Raw genomic sequence first — 22,774 nt, forward strand, 5'->3', positions numbered from 1 at the left:
AAAAGAAGAGATGAAAGAGATGAAGACTGACATTGCCAAAGAACGAGAACTGTTGTTGAAGGAAAGGAGAAATATGGAAGAAGAGCGGTCTGAGATGGAAATGAGAGGAGACCAAGTCATGGATGAAATGAAATTGCTAGAGATTCTGAAAGTGAAACTTCAACAACTGAAGGAGGATATAAAAGCCAAAATGGAGAGATTACTACAAAATGTTGACAACAGGTCAAGGCTGCAAACAGTGTTGGAAGAAAAACTTCCAACCCAAGACGAACTGAAAGAAAGCATTCGCTGTTTCACTGAAATGTTAGAGAGAGAAAAGGAAGGTGTGAGAAGTATCCTTTCAGACATGGTCACCAAGAGAGAATGCACAGAAAATGAATGGAAGAAGCAGTTTGAACTGGACAAACGAGAACTTGATAAAGTGAAAGAAGATCTGAAACATGACAGAGAAGATCTGGAGAGAGAAAGTGAGGTGTTGAATAAAGAGAAAATGGATTTGAAGGTGTTGATGTCTGACATCAAGAAACAATTTGAAATATTGGAAGAAAAGAAACAAAATATAAAAGAAGAACGAGACTCAATGGAAACCATAAAGCTTGAACTGCTCAATAAGATGGAACATGTAAACAGGCTGTTACATGAGACAAATGACGAAAAAGCCAAGATTAGAAATTGTATCCTTCAGGTTCAAATGGAAAAAGAAAGACTTGAAGACATTTTAAGCAAGATTTTCTTAACACATAATGAAGAAAAAGTCAAGGAAGATGGCCTCAGAAGACAAACAAAAGAAGTGGAAATCATGAAAAAGGAATTACAGAGCGAAAGAGCAAAAGTGGAGAGTCTGATGAGGAATCTGAAGAAGAAGCAAGAAGAGCTTGAACGTGCAAAGGGAATCATGAGTGAAGAAAAAGAAGAGATGAAAGAGATGAAGACTGACATTGCCAAAGAACGAGAACTGTTGTTGAAGGAAAGGAGAAATATGGAAGAAGAGCGGTCTGAGATGGAAATGAGAGGAGACCAAGTCATGGATGAAATGAAATTGCTAGAGATTCTGAAAGTGAAACTTCAACAACTGAAGGAGGATATAAAAGCCAAAATGGAGAGATTACTACAAAATGTTGACAACAGGTCAAGGCTGCAAACAGTGTTGGAAGAAAAACTTCCAACCCAAGACGAACTGAAAGAAAGCATTCGCTGTTTCACTGAAATGTTAGAGAGAGAAAAGGAAGGTGTGAGAAGTATCCTTTCAGAAATGGTCACCAAGAGAGAAAGCACAGAAAATGAATGGAAGCAGCAGTTTGAACTGGACAAACGAGAGCTTGATGAAGTGAAAGAAGATCTGAGACACGACAGAGAAGATCTGGAGAGAGAAAGTGAGGTGCTGAATAAAGAGAAAATGGATTTGAAGGTGTTGATGTCTGACATCAAGAAACAATTTGAAATATTGGAAGAAAAGAAACAAAATATAAAAGAAGAACGAGACTCAATGGAAACCATAAAGCTTGAACTGCTCAATAAGATGGAACATGTAAACAGGCTGTTACATGAGACAAATGACGAAAAAGCCAAGATTAAAAATTGTATCCTTCAGGTTCAAACGGAAAAAGAAAGACTTGAAGACATTTTAAGCAAGATTTTCTTAACACATAATGAAGAAAAAGTCAAGGAAGATGACCTCAGAAGACAAACAAAAGAAGTGGAAATCATGAAAAAGGAATTACAGAGTGAAAGAGCAAAAGTGGAGAGTCTGATGAGGGATCTGAAGAAGAAGCAAGAAGAGCTTGAACGTGCAAAGGGAATCATGAGTGAAGAAAAAGAAGAGATGAAAGAGATGAAGACTGACATTGCCAAAGAACAAGAACTGTTGTTGAAGGAAAGGAGAAATATGGAAGAAGAGCGGTCTGAGATGGAAATGAGAGGAGACCAAGTCATGGATGAAATGAAATTGCTAGAGATTCTGAAAGTGAAACTTCAACAACTGAAGGAGGATATAAAAGCCAAAATGGAGAGATTACTACAAAATGTTGACAACAGGTCAAGGCTGCAAACAGTGTTGAAAGAAAAACTTCCAACCCAAGATGAACTGAAAGAAAGCATTCGCTGTTTCACTGAAATGTTAGAGAGAGAAAAGGAAGGTGTGAGAAGTATCCTTTCAGAAATGGTCACCAAGAGAGAATGCACAGAAAATGAATGGAAACAGCAGTTTGAACTGGACAAACGAGAGCTTGATGAAGTGAAAGAAGATCTGAGACACGACAGAGAAGATCTGGAGAGAGAAAGTGAGGAGCTGAATAGAGAGAAAATGGATTTGAAGGTGTTGATGTCTGACATCAAGAAACAATTTGAAATATTGGAAGAAAAGAAACAAAATATAAAAGAAGAACGAGACTCAATGGAAATCATAAAGCTTGAACTGCTCAATAAGATGGAACATGTAAACAGGCTGTTACATGAGACAAATGAAGAAAAAGCCAAGATTAAAAATTGTATCCTTCAGGTTCAAACGGAAAAAGAAAGACTTGAAGACATTTTAAGCAAGATTTTCTTAACACATAATGAAGAAAAAGTCAAGGAAGATGACCTCAGAAGACAAACAAAAGAAGTGGAAATCATGAAAAAGGAATTACAGAGTGAAAGAGCAAAAGTGGAGAGTCTGATGAGGAATCTGAAGAAGAAGCAAGAAGAGCTTGAACGTGCAAAGGGAATCATGAGTGAAGAAAAAGAAGAGATGAAAGAGATGAAGACTGACATTGCCAAAGAACAAGAACTGTTGTTGAAGGAAAGGAGAAATGTGGAAGAACAGCAGTCTGGGATGGAAATGAGGGGAGACCAAGTCATGGATGAAATGAAATCACTAGAGATTCTGAAAGTGAAACTAATTGCGAGGAAATCCCTGAAAGGTGAACTGTCTGATGTACAACCCAGAGAGGACATCCTCAGTAGTGTTACAATCTCTACAAGAAACCTTATAGGAAAACTAAATAGACTGATTCATCAAGACTTGCCGACATATATTAAGAGAGTAGAGGGGGAAAATGAAAAAATATTACAAGTGATCTCCACATATGAACAAAATTGGGTCAGAATTTATAAGCAGAAAATTAAAATTACTGCAGATTATGACAAGATACAACAACAAAAGAAACATGTGTTTAAGACAACATTTGACAAAGCAATCCAAACTGAGGATGTTGTAAAACAATGCTTACATGAGCATCAGGATGAAGAGACCAATGAACATGAATTTAAGCAGAGGATGAAGGATGTTGCAGTTAATCTTGAAGGAAGCAAAAGATACTTGACACCTGACAAGGAAGGTCTGCTGTTAGTAGGAGAAGGTGAAGAATTTGGAAATGTCAAGAAAACAAATCTTGCAACGTTGTCCATCTTGTCAGCAGAGGAAGATGACTTCACACAGAAGGGAATTTTAAAAACTGAGTTTTTGAAACAAATCTGGAAGGACACTAGAATAGAACGAAATGAAATAAATCAGATGAAGCTCAGAGGTCAAAAAATGAGAAACAATATGGATAAAAGAGTAAAGGTGATCAATCATTTTGTTAGGAGATCAATATTTCAGAAAGAAAAGACATCAGTTGAGAAAACAAGAAAAATGTTGGAACATGGGCAAAGTAATACGTTTTTATCTGTAAGTGGCAGGGATGGAGAACACAAATCACTTGATGAAAAATATACCGAGCTCCAACAACTTAAGGTCCGCATGCTTAGTGAGATTGAGAAATTCTACATACAAAACAAAGCATCTAAGACACTGACAACTAGCAACAAAGCTAATCAAACAGTTCAACTAGATTCTCCAAATATCTATCAAGAGCAAATAAAGGTAGAAGAATCTGAAGCAGCACCAGAGAGATCTCCTGGACTCCTCAGTCAGCTCAGACTTTCCTGTTATCGCTGTTGCTCCCGTTATTGTGCCTACTGCAAGCAAGGATGTATAAAGAAAAAATGAGAGGCAAGAAAAGTGCTACATAAAAATCAGTCCATTTACCTTTTGTTTTACTTTTTAGTTATATTAATATGTGTGTATTTGGAAAATGTGTTTTTCCCGTTAATCATATTAACCTAACAACGTAAGAGTACCAGTCTGATGTCAATCATCTAATTTTTAAACAACTAGTTATGTAATGTAAAAGTATTCCTTTAACATGTTATTTTTTTCACAAATGCAAAATATTAAAGTTTAACAGATAATCTTAACATTTCTAATTACATTTTTATGCTGATTTCTAATTAATCTTCTTTCAACATATTTATTCTGTTGTCTTGTGTTAGAATACAGAAGCACAAAGAATACAGTAAAATCAAAACTAACAAGAATATTTGAAAACTGTGACTCCATATATATTCATATTTAAATGAAAGAAAAATGCATGTTTAACATAAATTTGATCCCTAAATAAATCTTTTTCCAAAACCATTCACATCACTGCAATATTTTTCTTTTGGTAAATTTCGAATTATATAAGAACCCAATTGTTTGAAACATTATTTAAATTAATTACACAGTTAATTGTAAATTGACAAATTAAATATAAAACTCATGCCATCTAATTATCTTCATTGGGGTATATCATGTACACATACATATATATATATATATATTTATATGTCATATATAAACCCTTTGTCACGGCTGCCGAGGCGAGCCGTGTGGTGTAGAAGGGAGAAAGGACCCAAAACGCAGGCAGTAGATGATAATGCTAGTGATGTTTTATTTACACAGTGGTGAGATGGCAAAACAGGCAAAGAGGGAAGACAAAACTAAAGACCTACACTGGGAAAGCTAAATGACAAACCTGAGAGGGTTCCAGAATGGGGGAGAGGCAGTGACGAACCGGCAACAGGCAGGAGAACATCAAAGCTGACGGGACAGGGGAAACGTAAACTGAACACACTCACATGAGATAGAGACCTTCAGAATAAAACAGGAAACTCACAGACACAGAACTGGACAAGACGCTGAACTAAACAGACAGTTTCACACACAGACAGTGTGACACCATAGACAGACAGAACACAGAAGTGGAACCAGGGAAAGCACAGAACAGAAACCTAACAAATGGCAATTCGTAACAGAATATGTATAAATGAACAAAAGCATAAAGAAACATAAAACACTGAGTCGGCAGACTCAGGACCATGACACCCTTTGCTACGGTAGTATAGACCTGGAAAGTGTAGACAAAATAAACAACACTTGATTCTGTAACTTGCCTGATTCTTCAATACAATTTTTATTGTGTTTTTAGTGAAATGATTTTCTATATAATATTTAGAAAATCCTTATTAGAATTCAGAATCTTTTTTCAAAAGATTTTAGAAAGTTCTTTCAATCTTGGGAAAGAGGACCAATAAGACAACAGGCCTAGTTAGATCTTTAAATGAACCCAGCTTCATTTGTTGATCTATCCAACAAGGTTATAATGGTTGACACCCTATCTGAAGCCGAGATTCTAATAATTAATCCTTTAGGTCAGTGGTTCTCAAACTTTTCACAATGAGTACCACCGTATAAAATATATGGTTCTTAAAGTACCACCCTTATGCCCGACATTAAAGTACAGTAGTATAGGCCTATTTAACACCATATACAGTTTACACAAGACAATTTTATTTCTTATATGGATGTTATTTATTTTAACTGTCATAAACAGGATGCGACAAGTGATATAATAACAACTGTACTGCATTAAGACATCAAAGCAGGTGGGATATCCGGTCTTTAAGTGATGACATATGAACCCTGCTTCCAGGTCCAAACTACTCTGTGTTTATTAAAGCTGTTGTGTCTTAATGCTTTGTATCTTTTTCTATTTAATCTGAACAAGCCCCTAAAAAAAGTCAGTGATCACTGTCGGCCTCTCTCAGTTTTTATTATCACTATTCATTTTAAAGCTCAGTTTTTAAAACCTTACGATGCAATTACAGCCCAGCCCATGCAGCAATACATTAATGACTAACCTCGTTAAATATTCAGGAATTAGAAAAAAACATCAAATCACTAGAAGAAGCCTACGCGTCCCACCAAGATCAGGAAACATTGAACAAAATACGCAAAACAAAACTAGAATTAAATGAGATAATTGATAAAAAAACAAAATTCTTAGTACAAAGACTACGCCTACAAAATTATGAACATGGTAATAAATCCGGTCAATTTCTAGCAAACCAGCTAAAAATAAATAAAGAAAAAACAACTATATGTGCTGTTCAAGATTCATCTGGGAACACAATATATGATCCGATACAAATAAACAACATTTTCAGGGATTTCTATAAAACGTTGTATTCACCACAAATAAACCCATCTAAAAAAGAAATTGATCAGTTTTTGGACAACATAACTCTTCCAAAATTATTGGACACTCAAGCAATGGCACTGGATTCACCACTGACACCAGGTGAACTCCAAGAAGCCCTGATAAGTATGCCCAATAATAAGGCTCCAGGTCCAGACGGCTTTCCTGCAGAATTCTACAAAGAATTCTGGTCGATTCTAGCACCAGTTTTCTACAGAACGTTGTTGGAAATTAAAGAAAAGGGCAGACTTCCATCAAATATGAATTCTGCAAACATTAATCTCCTGCTAAAACCAGGCAAAGACCCTGTATATCCCTCAAGCTATCGTCCAATATCCCTTATAAACGTAGACCTTAAAATAATCTGCAAAGCTCTCTCAAAGAGACTGGAGAAAATAACCCCCCTCTTAATTCATCCTGACCAAACTGGTTTCATAAAAGGTAGGCACTCATCAACAAATACACGTAGATTACTTAATTTGATAGACTACTCATACAGTAAAAACCTAGAAACTACAATATTCTCTTTAGACGCAGAAAAAGCATTCGACAGTTAACTGGAAATTTCTATTTGCAACTTTACACAAATTTGGTTTTGGATCCTCTTTCATAAACTGGTTAAAAATATTATATAATTCCCCAACAGCTTGTGTTAGAACAAATGACCAGACATCCTCCAGCTTCTGTCTCTTGAGGGGCACCAGGCAGGGATGCCCACTCTCCCCTTCACTGTTTGCAATTTTTATTGAACCACTAGCAGCAGCAATTAGACAGAATTCAGTAATTAAGGGCATAAAATGCAAGAACGTGGAACATAAAATCAGCCTTTATGCGGATGATGTGTTACTCTTTCTCCAAAATTCACAAACCAATATCTCTGGGGTGATTGAATTGATAAACTCTTTTGCAAGAATATCAGATTACTCAATTAACTGGTCAAAATCTACAGTTCTACCGATTAATTGCTCCCTCCATAATTCCTCTTCTACACCACTGCAATTGGGAAATATAAAATATTTAGGTATTAATGTTTCTCCCAAGCTTGCAGATCTAACTAAATTAAACCATATCCCACTTTTAAAGAAGGTAGAAGATGATCTGGCTAGATGGAAATGTCTACCCATATCACTCATGGGAAGGGTTGCCGCTATAAAAATGATGGTCTTACCAAAAATAAATTATTTATTCTCAATGATCCCAACTAAACCGCCACAAGATTGGTTCAGATCTCTAGATTCATGTATGTCCAAATTCCTTTGGAAAAATAAACCCCCACGTATAAGCTTAAAAACACTACAAAAGATCAAGGATAAAGGAGGACTAGAACTGCCTAACTTTCAGCACTACTTCTTAGCCAACAGGCTTCAGTTTATCTCAGGATGGCTAAAACATACCCTCTTAGATGAACCTTGGCTAGATGTAGAACAAGCACTCTGCAATAATCTAGAGATCTCAGACCTACCATTTATCAGCTCAAACATCCAACGACATGAATGCTTTAAAAGCATCAACATCAGCTCTTCTCTGACAGCATGGTGGGAGTTTCTAAAATTGACGGCGTCTTCATTAATCCCATGCAAACGTACACCTATCTGGAACAACCCTGACATATTACAAAACAATAATATGATAAACTTTTCAGATTGGAGTGGTAAAGGAATCAAATATTTAGAACATATACTAGAAGGAACAGAATTTTTTTCATTTGACAGACTAGTTACACAATATGGGATCAACAAGAAAAGATTTTTAGAATATCAACAAATTAAATCCATAGTAAAAAAGAAATTTAAACCGGGTCAAGTTGAACTACAAACACCACCAAGTGTGGTTCAATTTCTTACTCTTAAAACCCCCAAATTACTATCCAAAATATACAGAATGCTTTCTAAAACAGATGAATCAATATCACTTCCTATTGCAAAATGGGAAGCGGATTTATCAGTTAACTTAGACCTAAACTTCTGGTCTCAGATTTGCTTAAAAACCTTTAATCTAATTAGAAATCCCAGTCTTCAATTAATTCAATACAAAATATTACATAGAGTGCACTATACAGGTCATCGGATGTTCAAGATGGGCTTTACGTCTACCAACAACTGCTCACACTGCCAAACCAATTCACTGGACAATTATATCCACGCTCTTTGGTTCTGTCCACCAGTTCAGAAGTTTTGGCGCGAGATATGTGAAGACTTATCGAAGTGTCTGAAATGTAACATTCCAACTTCCCCCTTAGTGTGTTTGTTGGGCAGTTTAGATAATGTCACTTCAGAAAAGAATATCTCCCATATGGTTTTCACTGCCCTATGCATAGCCAAGAAAACAGTCCTCATGAACTGGAAAAATAAAAATAATCTTAATTCTAACCAATATAGAAATTATCTATTAGATTACATTAGTCTTGATACAGCCTCTGCCACCACATCAGATCAATTGCTCTGGGCTCCTTTGATCAGCTCCATCACCTAGTGGGGGTGGGGGGTCATAGTCTGGTCCCGCCTTCACTGTTGTGATTGGTGTGGGGGTAGGGACAGGCTTAGGGCGTCGGGGGGTTCCCCGGAGGCATCTTCCTTGGGGGGCTCAACCCGGGGTAGCGGTCATGTCCGGTTAGGGGCTCTGTTGGCTCTCAGGTGACTGTTTCCTCGCGGCTGCGTGCAGCGGGGCTAGGGGAGGGTCTGTGCTGACGGACGTGGGTTACTGACCTGGTAGCCTGGCTGCCCCTGGGTGGGTCCGGGATGGGAGTGAGGTTCTGGGGGCGCTCCGTCTCTGGGCTGGGACCCGGACCGGGCCTCGGGGGCTTGGGTCCTGGTTGGTGTGTTGCCGGGGTTGTGGGCGGGTGGGTGCATGGGGGCCCAGCCCTGGAGCGGGGTGCCGCCGGTGCATCGAGCCACCTGGGGGGCTCTTCAACTGGTGGGGGAGATTGTCACATCTTGCAGGAGCTTTCCTCTCTTCAGGAGCTCCCTCTGCAGGAGGGGGAGATGCAGGAGAGGTGGCGGAAGATCTCAGCCTGGGTGTTTATTGTCTTATGTAGTCTGGAAGATGAGTGGATGGTGGGGTGGGTGCAGTTTTCTCTGTGGTGGGGTTGGGAGGACTGTCCCGGGCTCTGTGGGGCCGGGAGGCGCTGCTGCGCTGGGCCCCGGTCTGGATGGGCCTGGGCCCCCTTTCCCTGGCGGGTCGCGGAGTATGGGGGTGCCTACTGGGGTCAGCGGGGGAGCTGGCCCCAGGGAACGGTCACTTGCCCCTCCCTTCCTTCCCTCCCCATCTCCAGCTGCCTCCCTCTTCCCGCTCCACCACAACCACCCACACATGCAGGACCTTGGAGTAGTGCCCACCTCTCAATTTTAAATACACGTAGACATTGAGGGCTAGCAGGAGGGACTATGCGCTTACCTGCTGCTCTCTGGCAGGTAGCTCCAAGCCCTCCTGGGTTTTAAATGCACCTTAGAACACACATGCATCAACACTACAATGAGCGGGTGGAGGGAGGTTTGGAGTCTTCTCTCACCCCCATTCTCTGCGACCTGCTGGAGCGGGGGGGCTAGGAGGAGGAGTTGGCCGTCCGACTGCGGTCTGGAGTGTGGGGCCTTCCTGCTGCTGCAGAGTCGGGGCGGTCTGCCTCCCCCCACCGTAGGGAAAAGGGTAACACCACCTGGGTCTGGGTGCGGTTCCCCCCTCCAGGGGCAAGGGCACCTAGACCCGGTTTGTAGAGTACGCTTGGGGAGTGTGATCGTGTGTACAACGTCTCTTTATGTCTGTCTCCACGTTGGTTGAGTGTGGAGTAAGTGCATATGAGAGCATGAGGGTGGGAATGGATGTTTGTATCTGTGTGTGCCTGTATGTCTGTGTCTATATGTCAGGTTGGGTGTCAGGCGCCACCTCTCTGGGGACATCTCAGGCCCTCCAAGGTATGGAGGCCTATCTCCCCCTACCACCACTTCCCCTGCCAGTGGCGGTCCCCCTCGGACATCGGTGCGTTGGTGGTTCTTTGTGTCCGGGGGTGGGCGTCCAGGTACACACCGGCTCACTCCTTGGCGGCCGCTTGTCGGGGCCTGGAGCCTGGGGCTCGCTCGGGCCACTTCGGAGGTGGGGTGCCCCCGGCCTCTCGGCCTGGGGCTTGGTCACTCAGGCACGGCTGGCTGCCGGCGGAGCTCACGGGCACGTCACTGCAACTCCCCCTGGTTTCTGCTCCGCGGCTGCTGGGTGAGCCCTCATCTGGGACTCTCCTCAGCTCTTTCTGGGACAGTGGCGCAGCTGCCCCTCTGTTGGTCTTCCTTGGTCTCTTGTGTTCTGGGGGCCTCTGGATGTCTGGAGTTTTGATCTCCTCCATACCTGCTTCATGGCCTGAAGGACGGGACTGTGGCCCCCCCACACCCTCTAGCAGATTATTACATGAAGGAACCTTTTAAAAAACAAAAAACAAGCGCGTCCATGCTCACAGGTGTACACACGGGTGATCACACCCACAAACTACACCCTTTTTGGCTCCTACCTCAAAGCACACTGTGTTCTGTTGATCTTATGTGCTGCACAATAATGTTTAATATTTAGTATTTACTGTCATATTCCCATATATCATTGTGATGTTGTTTATTCTATTACTCTTGTTCTCTTCTGCTTGTTTTCTTTTTTCTTTCTCAGCAGGTGACCCAGGTGATTGATATATGCATTTTTTTTTCTCTGCCCGTTCTGTTGGTTTTTGTCTTTTGCCCTTCTCCCCCGTCCCTCTTCTCAGCTGTTTCTCTTTCCCTCTTTCTTTCTCCCCTTCTTTCCCCCAGTCAAGTCTGTCCCGTATTCAGTAAGTGAAAATAAAATAAACAATAAAAGGTGAATCAAATGGACCATTACGGCAAGGCTGGGATGGTCAATTTGGTAAAGTAAATCCGTTGGGCATCTTTCTTTGCCTTTAGACAACAATTCTGATGGCAAAAGAGCCAAACGGGACAGGCAAAAAAAAAAAAAAAAAAAGACTAACCTCGTATTGTGGATGGATTATCTCAGTTGTTCTCCTGACTGAAGTTTGGTCCGTTTACAGCATCCTGCCATGCATTTGTCCCTAACCATCAGGAACCCTCACGTTAACTTTTATCGAGTGGAAAAAGGTTAGCGTTCATCATCCAGCTTCACTGTGTTTATGTTATGCTACCATAGCTGTTTAGCTAGCCACCATGTAGCACAGTGGTTCCCAAACTTTTTTTCGCTGGGCCCCGCTTTGTTTTACAGAAAAATGTTCGCGGCCCCCCCCTCGCACACACACACACGCGCACACACGCATGCACTAACACACGCATGCACTAACACATCCTCCAACCACACACACCCATATTTTGCTCAATTGTGGTTTATTTCACACCTCAAACATTTAGTAAACAATTAAGCAAATACAAGTAATCTGCAGGTAGTAAGAAAATAAACTACTAACTCGCTACGTCCGCACCTACACGGGTATTTTTGAAAACGCAGCTGTTTCGTCCACACGTAAACGGCTTTTCGAATCACCGAAAACTGAGATTTTTTAAAACTCATTTTTTGCGTTCACGTGTGGACGAGGAATACAGAGTTCATCACGCAACATCAAATGTATGTGCCTATTTTCACGTCAGCTGTGCGCCACGTTATTGCTTACATGAGAGGAATTGCAGAATGGCAGATAAACCGTATTTTGTCTCTATCTTTAGGTTTTACACCCAGTTACTGTCCCTCTATTTAGAAAGGCAGAGGCGTCACGGTGTAATTATTTTACATGTAGTTGTTTTTTTCCTGTGTAATAATATTCAACATTGCTATCAATACATTTTTCCAAAAAAATGCCTCTCTGTGCAAAATGGGTTCAAAAACATAAACAGCTGTGGGATACTGTTTGTCCATGATTTAGACAGGGAAAACAAATCGTGGCAGGATCAGCCTGATGTTATTTGTATCCCACTGTAACTTTACTGTATAAAGAGCTAAAATCTCCAAAATGTCAGGAGTAGTTAGTCATTACAAGAAGTGTTTGTGAACTAAAAATCAAGAATGTGGGATACTGTTTGTCCATGATTTGAAGAGCCCAGCGCTGCTCCCGACGAAGGAAAGACCAATTCTGCAGGGGAGACCTACCTTGGCACTTGTGCTGGTGAAACCAGGGGAAGATATGCTTCACCATATTTTCTAGTCTTTGGCTTAGAATGAAGTTGGTTTGGAAACATATTCAGCTATGCTTCATCTCCTGCTTTGCGTTTGTGTAGGCGCCCCGTGCTAGCAGTGTCCAAGCGTTGTTTTTGGTATTTTTTCCCTTTTCATGCCGCGCACCCCCTGCAATGGCTCTACGCCCCCCCTAGGGGGCGGGCCCCACACTTTGGGAAGGTCTGATGTAGCACATCATTATATACCAGCTAGCCCAACTTCAGTAACCCTACAAACGTCACTGCTGTTTAGTTTTCTGTCTTCATTTATGTCAGAAGTGATTGCAGATTTTTTCAGAAATCCCTTCAGAAATCCATTTTTCAGAAATCCTTCAATCAGAACATGGTATATTATTTAATCTTACATTTTTTTTGGGAGACTTCCCGCGTACCAGTTGACTGCCTTAAGTCAACTGGGACCATTCTGTGTAGTGTTTTTATGCTTTCCCAGTGGCTGTGTGAGTTTCTTTTGAGTTACTTCAGCTTCCCCCGACTATTCAAAGATGTGCTTGCTAGCTTACATGGTGATTTGATACCTACATGCACTGTAGGCGTGGATGTCACATGCTTAGCTGTCTCTCTGTACTGGCATTGCGATCTTCTGGTGAGCTGGTTGTACCAGTTTGTACCCTGATACAGCTGTGAGCAAGCTCAAGTCTTGTGACCTCAAGTTGGATAAGCAGTTAGAAAATGGATAGATGGGATATTGCTACTTAGTTGACCATCTATGTCGGAATATGTCAACGATTTTAGATGACAGCAGTGAATGGACTAAGTGAGTTGGTTTTAAATGTGAAGAGGACCTTGTTTGTGACTAGATATTTTCTGAGCACTCAGTGTTTGCTTAAAAAGTCTGATAAAATTTTCCCCAGCTCATGACTGCCAAATGTAAGAAAAGAAAAATCAAGAAGTTGCTACACAAAAAAACGTTAACTTATTTTTAAAAGATTCTTCTACAACTGCTTTCTGCTTCTTATAAAATATATAAATATAGAAGAGTTAAATCCAAGCTAAATTCAGTTTCTTGTCTCATTTGTCTCTTGTCCCTTGTCTACAGCAAAAATAACAGTTTCACAAAACTGTGGAGGTCTTAGTAAGTTTACACTGTATGGCCTACAGGCCACAGCTCTTAATCTTTGAATGCAGGTGTTTTAGTTCCTTTGCTACATTTATGTAAAATCAAGTAACTACCCAGGCAATCTCACTAAATTTGAGGATGGTACTGTAATGGGATCCTGCCTTTGCAAGAAGTCAGTTTGCAAAATTTCATATCTCTTAGATATTCCACAGTCAACTTTAAGTGGTGTAACTAAGATATTTGCTCTGTGCAAAGCGTTAAATCAGGCACGGTTGTCTCACAGTAAAAGGTCCTGGGTTAAAATCCAAATGTAGGGTCTGTGTTGGCCCTGCAACATATGAGTGACTTGTCCAGGGCGTACCCAGCCTCTCACACTTACAGTGTTCACTGTGCTCATTTGTAAAGCGCTTTACAAACTCAAACATTATGGTTAACAGGCAGATTTTCCTGTTTGACTAAAGCTAGTCAAACAACGTAGAGCCACTTACTGCTACATCAGCCACTTACTGGTTAAATCAGCTTCACAGACAGTGTTACATCTATGGTTTTTGAGACCATGGCTCAATGGTGTAAATTAGCCTCTATATGTTTAGTGGTTCATGTCCTCTTTAAATGTTTAATAAAAAGTTTTTTTTAGCCCACACCGGTTGGAGCCATCTTACTGATGTATTTGTGGATGTTTGTTGTCTCATCCTGGACTGTGGTGCTGACACTCACCAGTCCCTGGCCTCCTTCCTTCCACTTTGTGTACAGCCTCAGGGTGCTGGACTTGGGGTGAAACCCTCAATGCATGGTCAGGAGCTTCCTTGTCTTGATGTCAGTGGCTTCTATCTCCTCCTTTGGCCCACTTATTCCAGCAGGGTACCTGATCATGGGCAGGGCATAGGTGTTGATACCCCGGATCTTGTTCTTACCGTTCAGCTGACTTCTCGGGACTTGCCTGACCCTCTGCAGGTAGTTGGTGGTTGCAGCTTTTCTAGCGACCTCTTCATGGTTCCTATTTACCTGTGGTGCCCCCAGGTGTAGCTGTCCTCTATGTCTGCAATATTGCCTTCTGGTAGTTCGATCCCCTCAGTTATGACTACCTTCCCTCTCTTTGTTACCATCTGACTACACTTCTCCAGTCCAAATGACATGCCGATATCATTGCTGCATATCATGGTGGTGTGGGTCAGTGAATCAATGTCTCGTTCACTCTTGGCATACAGCTTGGCTGGTTCTGTAAAGAAAAGTAGAGATGGACCGATCCGATATTACATATCGGTATCGGTCCGATACTGACTTACATTACTGGATCGGATATCGGAGAGAAATAAAAAATGTAATCCGATCCTTTAAATATCAAAAAAGCACCTCACAAAACTTGCGACACGGCGTAACTCAGCTCATAACCGTAGCACGTGGGAGCAGTGTGCTCACGTGATAGAGCGGCTGTGTGTATTTGTAGCCTCACTACCAAACCAGCATTTCATCTGGAGGAAGTGATCCCAGAGAGAAGTAGAGCAAGTGTATAAGTTCATCTCTGAATGTTTGTAAAAGCATTCCCGCGTTAAGCTTAACAACCGATATATGGAGCGACTGCCTCTTCTCTCTCCCTCCCCTTCCTGCTGCTACCTCACTCATGAAACTGATCAATGATCAGCTGATCGTCTGTGAAGGTTCTCAGTCATCCCGGTCATCGTAGTCAAAGGAGCTTGCAAAGAAAAGCGTCTGGACTTCTTTAAGTTGCTTGAAGACGTTTCACCTCTCATCCGAGAGGTGGCTCTCATACAGAAGAGCCACCTCCACAGGACAAGACTCAGCAGTCCATCTGCATCTTAAGGATAAAGGACACTCTTTCAAGGATGCCAATGTTCACATTTTGGACAGAGAGGACAGATGGTTTGAAAGAGGAGTGAAAGAAGCCATCTATGTCCACTGTGAGCGGCCATCTTTGAACAGAGGCGGGGGTTTACGACACCAACTCTCTGCCATCTATAATCCAGTTTTGAGATCCCTCCCCAGACGCCTTAACGCCCACTCACATCCTGGGCCATCTGACCTCAGGAATTTGCATGATAAGGTGGGGCCAGGTTTCACAATGAACATACCTGAAACTCTGGCTGATTGGGACCCACACCCAGTTTCACACCTTGGCTCAGGCGATTAGAGGATCATCAGGGGGTCCTTTTGTCCCTCTGTGGGGGGTTACTCCCACTAGGTTTATATCTGGGACTCTCCACCATTTGACCTTAGAACTGAAGAAGCTTCTCGGATGAGAGGTGAAACGTCTTCAAGCAACTTAAAGAAGTCCAGACGCTTTTCTTTGCACGCTCCTTTGACGATCAGCTGATCGGCTTTTCTGTCGCGAGTTCATCTCTCTTGCTTGTTTTTGACCCACTTCATGCCAGAAAGAGGAAACCAGCGGCTGAACAACAGCAGCACGTTTTTACCTTGATAAGCTGTTGTTAGAATTTATTTAATATTACTTTCTACACTAGGATCATTTTCTACGTAGCTGACGGCTGGTAACTGTGCAGGGGCGGATCTAGCAAAGTTTAGCCAGGGGGGCCGATAGGGCATTAACAGGGAAAAAGGGGGCACAAAGACATACTTTTCTTTCTTATTCTCTGACCAAGTTATTCTCTGAACTGCAACCAACTTCAAAAAAAGTGTGCCAGCTACTGAAATTAGCTGTGGACTTGACTCCACAACAAAAAGAAGTGAAAAATCATCTCAAAAGATTCATCAGAGAGCTGGATAACATTAAACTTCAGAAATGTATGCGTTTCTGCACCGGATCTGACCTTATAGTAACAAACAGTATTTATGTAGAATTTCAAGATATGACAGAGTTTACAAGAAGACTGCAATTTTTAGTTAACGTAGGTTAAGGTATCAAAGTTTGGCATTTGTTATTGATTACAAAGGTTCCATTTAAAGTTGGTGAAAATATTTTTTAAAATTCCAGTATTTTCTTAATGTCATATTGTTTCTAAGCATACCTGTTATTCATCCATCAAATTGATTCAAGCTGCTTAAATGATTCAGTCTGTTTTGAAGACGGTTATTGATTACTGAGATCATAAATAAACAGTCACGTATACAGAGACACACAGTGCTTTAACTGTTACGACACACCCACACGCACACTCACTCACGTACGTACACACATACACACAGGTACGCGCACACAGTCACTCACGTGCACTCACATAGACACACGGGTACGCGCACACACAGGCACTCACGTGCTTGTGCATACACACACAGACACACGGAGTTTGCAGCACACCATGGGGGTTTTATGATGGGGTCACTTCTATAATGCTGGCTGTAACTAACAAAGACGTGGAAGATCTGCAGAGGGACACCGGCCTGGCACATCTCCCTTTCTAGAAGATGCATGCTTAAATGAAGATGAATAAAGATGAATAAAGGTTTTGTGAAATTACTACTGGGTTCCGGTGCCATCTCTGGATGCCCGGGGAATAAAAGAACCAGGGTAAAATTGATTTCTCAACAAGACTCAAGCGTTTTGTATCACTGTACATTGAAGCTTTTTATTACAAACAATTTACAATACTGAAAAAATGACAGGAAGTATTGTTTTCTGAAGTAACAAAGCAAAAGACCGCTGTCTCTCTTCAGTTGCTGAAATACTCCACAAGAGACCCGAGTCATGACAGCAAATTGTCAGGGGTTGCTGAGTGGATGTGGAGAAAAGGACTCAAACGCAGGACTCACGGTGAAGATGCAGGATGTTTATTGTGAGGGACGAATGACGAAAACAGGAGATGGCTGGCTGACTGACTGACTGACTGACTGAATAACTGAATGAACGGCTGACTGATCTGAACTTGGGAGGCAAACATGGGGCATAGACAGCAGTGACAACATTAATGACGCGACGCCGACCAAGAGAGAACTGAGGACTTAAATACACTGGCTGAACAATGACTGATAGGTGACAGGTGAGTGAGCAGCTGAACACAATTGAACTAACGATGCATGGAATAAGAACTAGAACATAATGCACACAGAGTAACGTAACACAAAACAGGAAGTGGAACGTACAGAGGATAAACAGTGAACATGAACTGAAAATACTGGGTCAACGACCCAGAAACCCTGACACAAATGTGCTTCTGTTTGTTTTTTAACATGCTGTAGTTGCCTGACTGAACATATAAGTCCTGTGCACATAAAGTAAAACTATTGATGAAAAATGTTCACCTCGAACGAGCAAATCCCAGACAAAATGTAGTAAAATATTTAAATCGTGTTGAACATTAAATTGTGTATATATATCAGTAAAAATCACCCTTTCTATGGCCATTTTTCATTAGTTTTCAATTCAGTCAAATGCTTTCTTGTATTGCTAGGTTGCACATTTTTGTATAACACATCCTCCTCTTCACCAAGATTCTAGAGGAGATAGTTGCTATGTGTTGACGTTTCTGGAAAAACAGTAAAATCACTTAAGTCCTTTTCCATGACTGACTCACTGTGTCCTTGTTTATGAACAGATCTAGAAAAAGAGAGACAGGGACATGAGCTCTGAACTGTAAGCATGGTCTGCTTCTTTTGTGTCCGGTGAAGGAGCAAACAATGGAGAGGGCGGTGATGTTCCATCATTCATGTTGTGTATAGACACAACCTGTGGTAGGCTACTTTGCATTTCAGAGGTTTCTGTGTTGTTATCCTCTTTGTAGTCTTGCAGTCTTATAGTTTTCCTCTGTTGGTGGCTGCTGCTGAGACTTTCATCATCTGAAAGTGTAACCCAGTGTTAATTTGGTTATCTGATATTGTGTGATATTCAGTATTTATGTATATATCTATATTGGGTGTTCAGTTATAAAATGTTCTTCAATGATTTTGAGTTTTTTTTATTGCTATTGGTTTGCGGCTGCTTTACGACAGTCGACTGTGGTAGTACATCCTAGCGGGAGGGGTTACGAGCTCACGTGGCTTGTAGCTGTGCCAGAGAGCAAGCTTTGGTGAGCTAGCGGGGAATATCTCCTTCTGCAGTAGCCTTAAAAAAGACTATTGTTCGTTCTCCTGCCAGACGCCTCGCTGCTGTGTTGCCTTACTGCTGTGCTGCCTTACTGCCTTACTACCGTGGTGTCTCGCTGGTGCCATTAAAGGACCGGCAGCTGCCATCCATTCATCCATCCGGACCTCGATTATTTGGACCGAAGTACTCACACACACGCCCGCACTCAGTGCCATACACTCTCTTTATTTTGCTGGCCAGCTAACACCATTGTTTTTTGTTTTTTTTGTTTTGTTTTTGCATTCACAAAGACTATCCAAAGACATTTTGGTTATTGTCAAATAGACACTCTCTGATTACGGACTGAGGAGGTTGTGGTGTTACAACCCCAGGACTGAGAAAAAAAAGACTCTTTACATAATATATTCACTTGTCTCCTGGTTAGGAGAAGTGGCTATTGATGGAAATATATTTTTTTCTTCTTCTTGTCTTTGTTTACATTGTATCCCAGAGAAGTTTTAAGTTGTTCAGGTTGAAACATTTGCCCTTAGAGTTGGTTAAGTTTCCTTTGATGTATCAGTGTCAAGCTGATGTTTAAGAGGGTATGTTAAGGACAGATGTGCTCCAGTCCATCAATCCTTTAAAGTGCTGGACACCGATGGTAAATTGCCATCAGACCCTAAATAAATTGTCCTCTGCTTTCATCCATATTGCTTCACTCATTCTTTGTTGAGTAGATGTATTGGTTACAAAAGCACCAAGTTCAAGTAGGCCTGATTCTCTCATAATTTGGAAGAGTTTGTCAAGGCTATGTGAGACTTCAGTGCCACTGTTTTGGCTGGCCTGGGATAAGAGATGGGTGTGCTGATGTAACTGAGTAATTTCTCTCTCTATAGCAACATTCTGCTTTAGCAGCTCCTTGGTGCGTAGTGTAATAGCCAGCAGGCCCAACTGGTTGAGAATCTCTGCTGTGTTGAGGAAACTGCGCTGACGTGTGGAAGAGCTGTCTGGAGCTAGGTGATATGGACTGTGAGCTGTTGAAGTGGGAGATGAAGAGGAAGGAGAGGAGGATAGGGGAGAAAAGGAAGAAGGTGAAGAGGGTATGTGGGACCTCGAGATGGACAGTGAGCCTAATCTTTCAGAGCTGGAGTTTTTGTGACAGTGGCGGGACTTGTGTTGGGTTTTAGATGAGGCATAACTGGGCAGCAGGCAGTGAGATAAGTTGAGGATAGAACTGTGTCCTCCTCTGACTTTATGTTGGAAATGGACTTTGTTGTGGACAGGGTTTTTCAAACCAGAAGAAAAATAAACAAACAAACACAAGATGTAGAGGAGGTTATGGTCAAAAAGAGATAAGTTGTAGGGCACAAAAACAATCATATACACATCATCTATGCATTGACATGGAAATGTATTACATATACTGGGACAAATGATCAAATTAGCAATTTTAAAATGAAAGAATGATCAAAAACAGTCTAAAAATATTCAAATCCAGTTTAACCTTATTTTCTATCTGAAAAATAAAGCAAACACATTGTATATTGTGTGCTTAGCACCGAATATTGGCCCAAAAAGGTTAGAAACTAACTGATGAGGAAAGTCAAGATTTCAGAAGCTAGAGATAGCTAGGGTGATAACTAGGCTAATGGCTAAAAGTACTATTCTCAGAAATTGGTTAAGACCAAATCAGAACTAAAATTATTATGAATATTTAACAATGCAACACACTAGAATGGCGAAAAAATAAATACACCTCCACATTTATTATATCTTCAGATCCAGTCAGTTACATCCAGTGGTTCCAGATTAGCTACCAAATATTAAAACCTGTTCGACTTATTCAGACCTCTGACATCAAGAGTCAGGTGTCTCTATATGTGTGCGCAGTTTGTAGCGGCATCTTAATAGATCTAATGAGGTTTCTAAGGGCACTAAAGGATGGGATTTAAAAACAAAAGAGTTTTAAAGCACTTTGAGGCCACTGTTGTTCTGATTTGGTGCTGTACAAATAAGATGGAATTGAAATGAAATGATCTTCTACTTATTTAAAAGTCAATCATTGGGCTGTAAGGAAACTAATCCAGATTTGGTGCAGATTCTGGATCTGTTGAGGACTAGCCACTCCAGCAAATGTAAAATAAAAACAGACTGTTGTGATGCAAAGGAAAGTCTAAAACACTTCTATTCTCTAAACACAATTTATAACTCAGCATTTAGAGGGGTTTCCATTTCAAACCAAATCCCCCCCTCCAAAAAAAAGTTGGGACACTGGGTAAAATGCAAATAAAACAAAATACAATGATTTGTAAATGTAATAAACTTCAACAACACAGAAAAATGTTTAAAATAAAAAAAAAGTACCATTTCAAGAAAAAAAAGCACATCAATCAATCAATCAATCAATCAATCAATCAATCAATCTTTATAAAGCCCTTTTCATACAAAGATGTAGCACAAAGTGCTTTACATGGTTAAAAGCAGCCCACCCCACCCTGCCCTCCAACTCACTCTCCACACTCTCATTAACATAAACGATCATGGATACATAACCCCCCCCCCAACGCACACACACACACACACACACACACACACACACACACACACTTAAAAAGTAAAATTGGGCTGGGCACACATGAGCCAAGTGAGGAAACACTATCACGGGGAGCCATGTGCACCGGGAGCCGGTCACAGACCGCAGCCTCCAGGCTGGGCACACAGCAGGAGGGAGGCAAAGAAGCCCCCCAGCCAGGCTGAGAAGACCTACAGAGCCCCAGCAGCCACGGTCGATCACAGCCCCGGTGCAGAGAGCCCCCTCCGAGGAAACACTGGAGATATGACCTAATAAGAGTATATACAGAATAAAAATAAATAAATAAATAAAATAAATAAGAATGGGATACAATATAAATATAAATAGAGTAAGAAGATAAAAAATGAATAAGAATAAAATCAATAAATATTAGGTAAAATCTAAATTAATAAAAAAAATTAATCAAAAGGCCAGTGCCTGAGGACCTCAAGGTCCGCGAGGGTTCATATGGTAAAAGCAAATCTGAGAGATAAGAAGGCCCAAGACCATTAAGACATTTAAAAACCAATCCTGATCCTGAAACACACAGGGAGCCAATGCAGCAATTCTAAAACCGGTGTAATGTGGGCCCTCATTACACCGGCCTGAGAGAGAATAGGGCGGACCCTGGCTATATTTTTAAGATATTTTTTAGATGATAAAATCCAATTTTGGTAACATGTTTAATATGTGGGATAAAACCAAGCTCAGAGTCAAAAATAACACCCAGGTTTTTCACTTGTAGTGAAGGGCATAGTGAAAATGCCTGTAATTTAGACAAGAGTTTCTCTCTCTGAGCCTCAGGACCAATGATTAAAACTTCAGTTTTGTCCTGGTTAAGCTGTAAAAAAAAAACACACATTTACCACTGTGCAGCATGTCGTCTTAAATGTCTGGGAACTAAAACCAGTTGTTGAACGTTTTGGAGAGGAAAGCTAATAGAATTCTAGCTGCTCAACAGTCCTGGGTTGTCTTTGTTGTATTTTTCATTTCATGATGTGCCAAATGCTTTCAACTGGTGAAAGGCTTGGACTGGACAATTCAGGAACAAAAATGTATTTTCTAAAAACCCATTGTATTGTTATACCTGCAGTATTTGGTTTACCATTGTGTTGCTGAAGTATTCAATGACAAAAAATCATAAGCGTCCTATATTGATGGGAGTTGACGAGAGTTCTCTATATTCTCAAAATCTTTTAATGATACTATGCACTGTAGATGATGACATATCCAAAGTCCAAAGATCAGCAGCCCAGCACTTCCTTTTAAAGACCTGAGCACCAGAGAACCACCTTGGAGAGCAGTAAAAGAGGTGGTAAAGAATGCTGAAGCGTCAGAACGAGTGGCCTGCCTTACACATACTGAAAGAAATACTCAATTTTGCTGCACAGACTTTGTGCCAAAAGAGTAGGGATTTTCTAAGATTTGCCAATTTTGAGCTAAGATTTTCTTTTCAGGCTTGGAAACACAGATTACAACATACCCGAAGGAGAATGGTATGGGCTCAAAATGTGGTCATAAATATTTTGTACTTGTAAATCAGTTTTGTATGTGTAAAAAGAATTTGTGTATGTGTACAGCGTTTTCCCCAAGGAAAACCGCAGTGTTTTGAAAATGCTCTCGAAAACTTATATATTTCAAAACGGAGCTGTCCCGTCACAGTGT

The 22,774-nt window shown here is 41.0% G+C and overlaps 1 protein-coding gene across 1 annotated transcript; it reads right to left on the minus strand.

Moving 5' to 3' along the window:
* Positions 1-18,072: 18,072 nt before the first annotated feature.
* Positions 18,073-19,917, minus strand: LOC309716219 (uncharacterized protein; the record flags this gene model as incomplete). The annotated part of the gene is made up of 2 exons (XM_082549897.1): positions 18,073-18,311; positions 19,296-19,917. 2 exons carry the CDS (start codon positions 19,915-19,917, stop codon positions 18,073-18,075), a joined length of 861 nt encoding a protein of 286 aa, XP_082406023.1.
* Between the last annotated feature and the right edge of the window lie 2,857 nt (positions 19,918-22,774).

Source organism: Aulonocara stuartgranti (genome assembly GCF_965226115.1).
Source record: "Aulonocara stuartgranti genome assembly, chromosome: 10".
NCBI lineage: Eukaryota > Metazoa > Chordata > Actinopteri > Cichliformes > Cichlidae > Aulonocara > Aulonocara stuartgranti.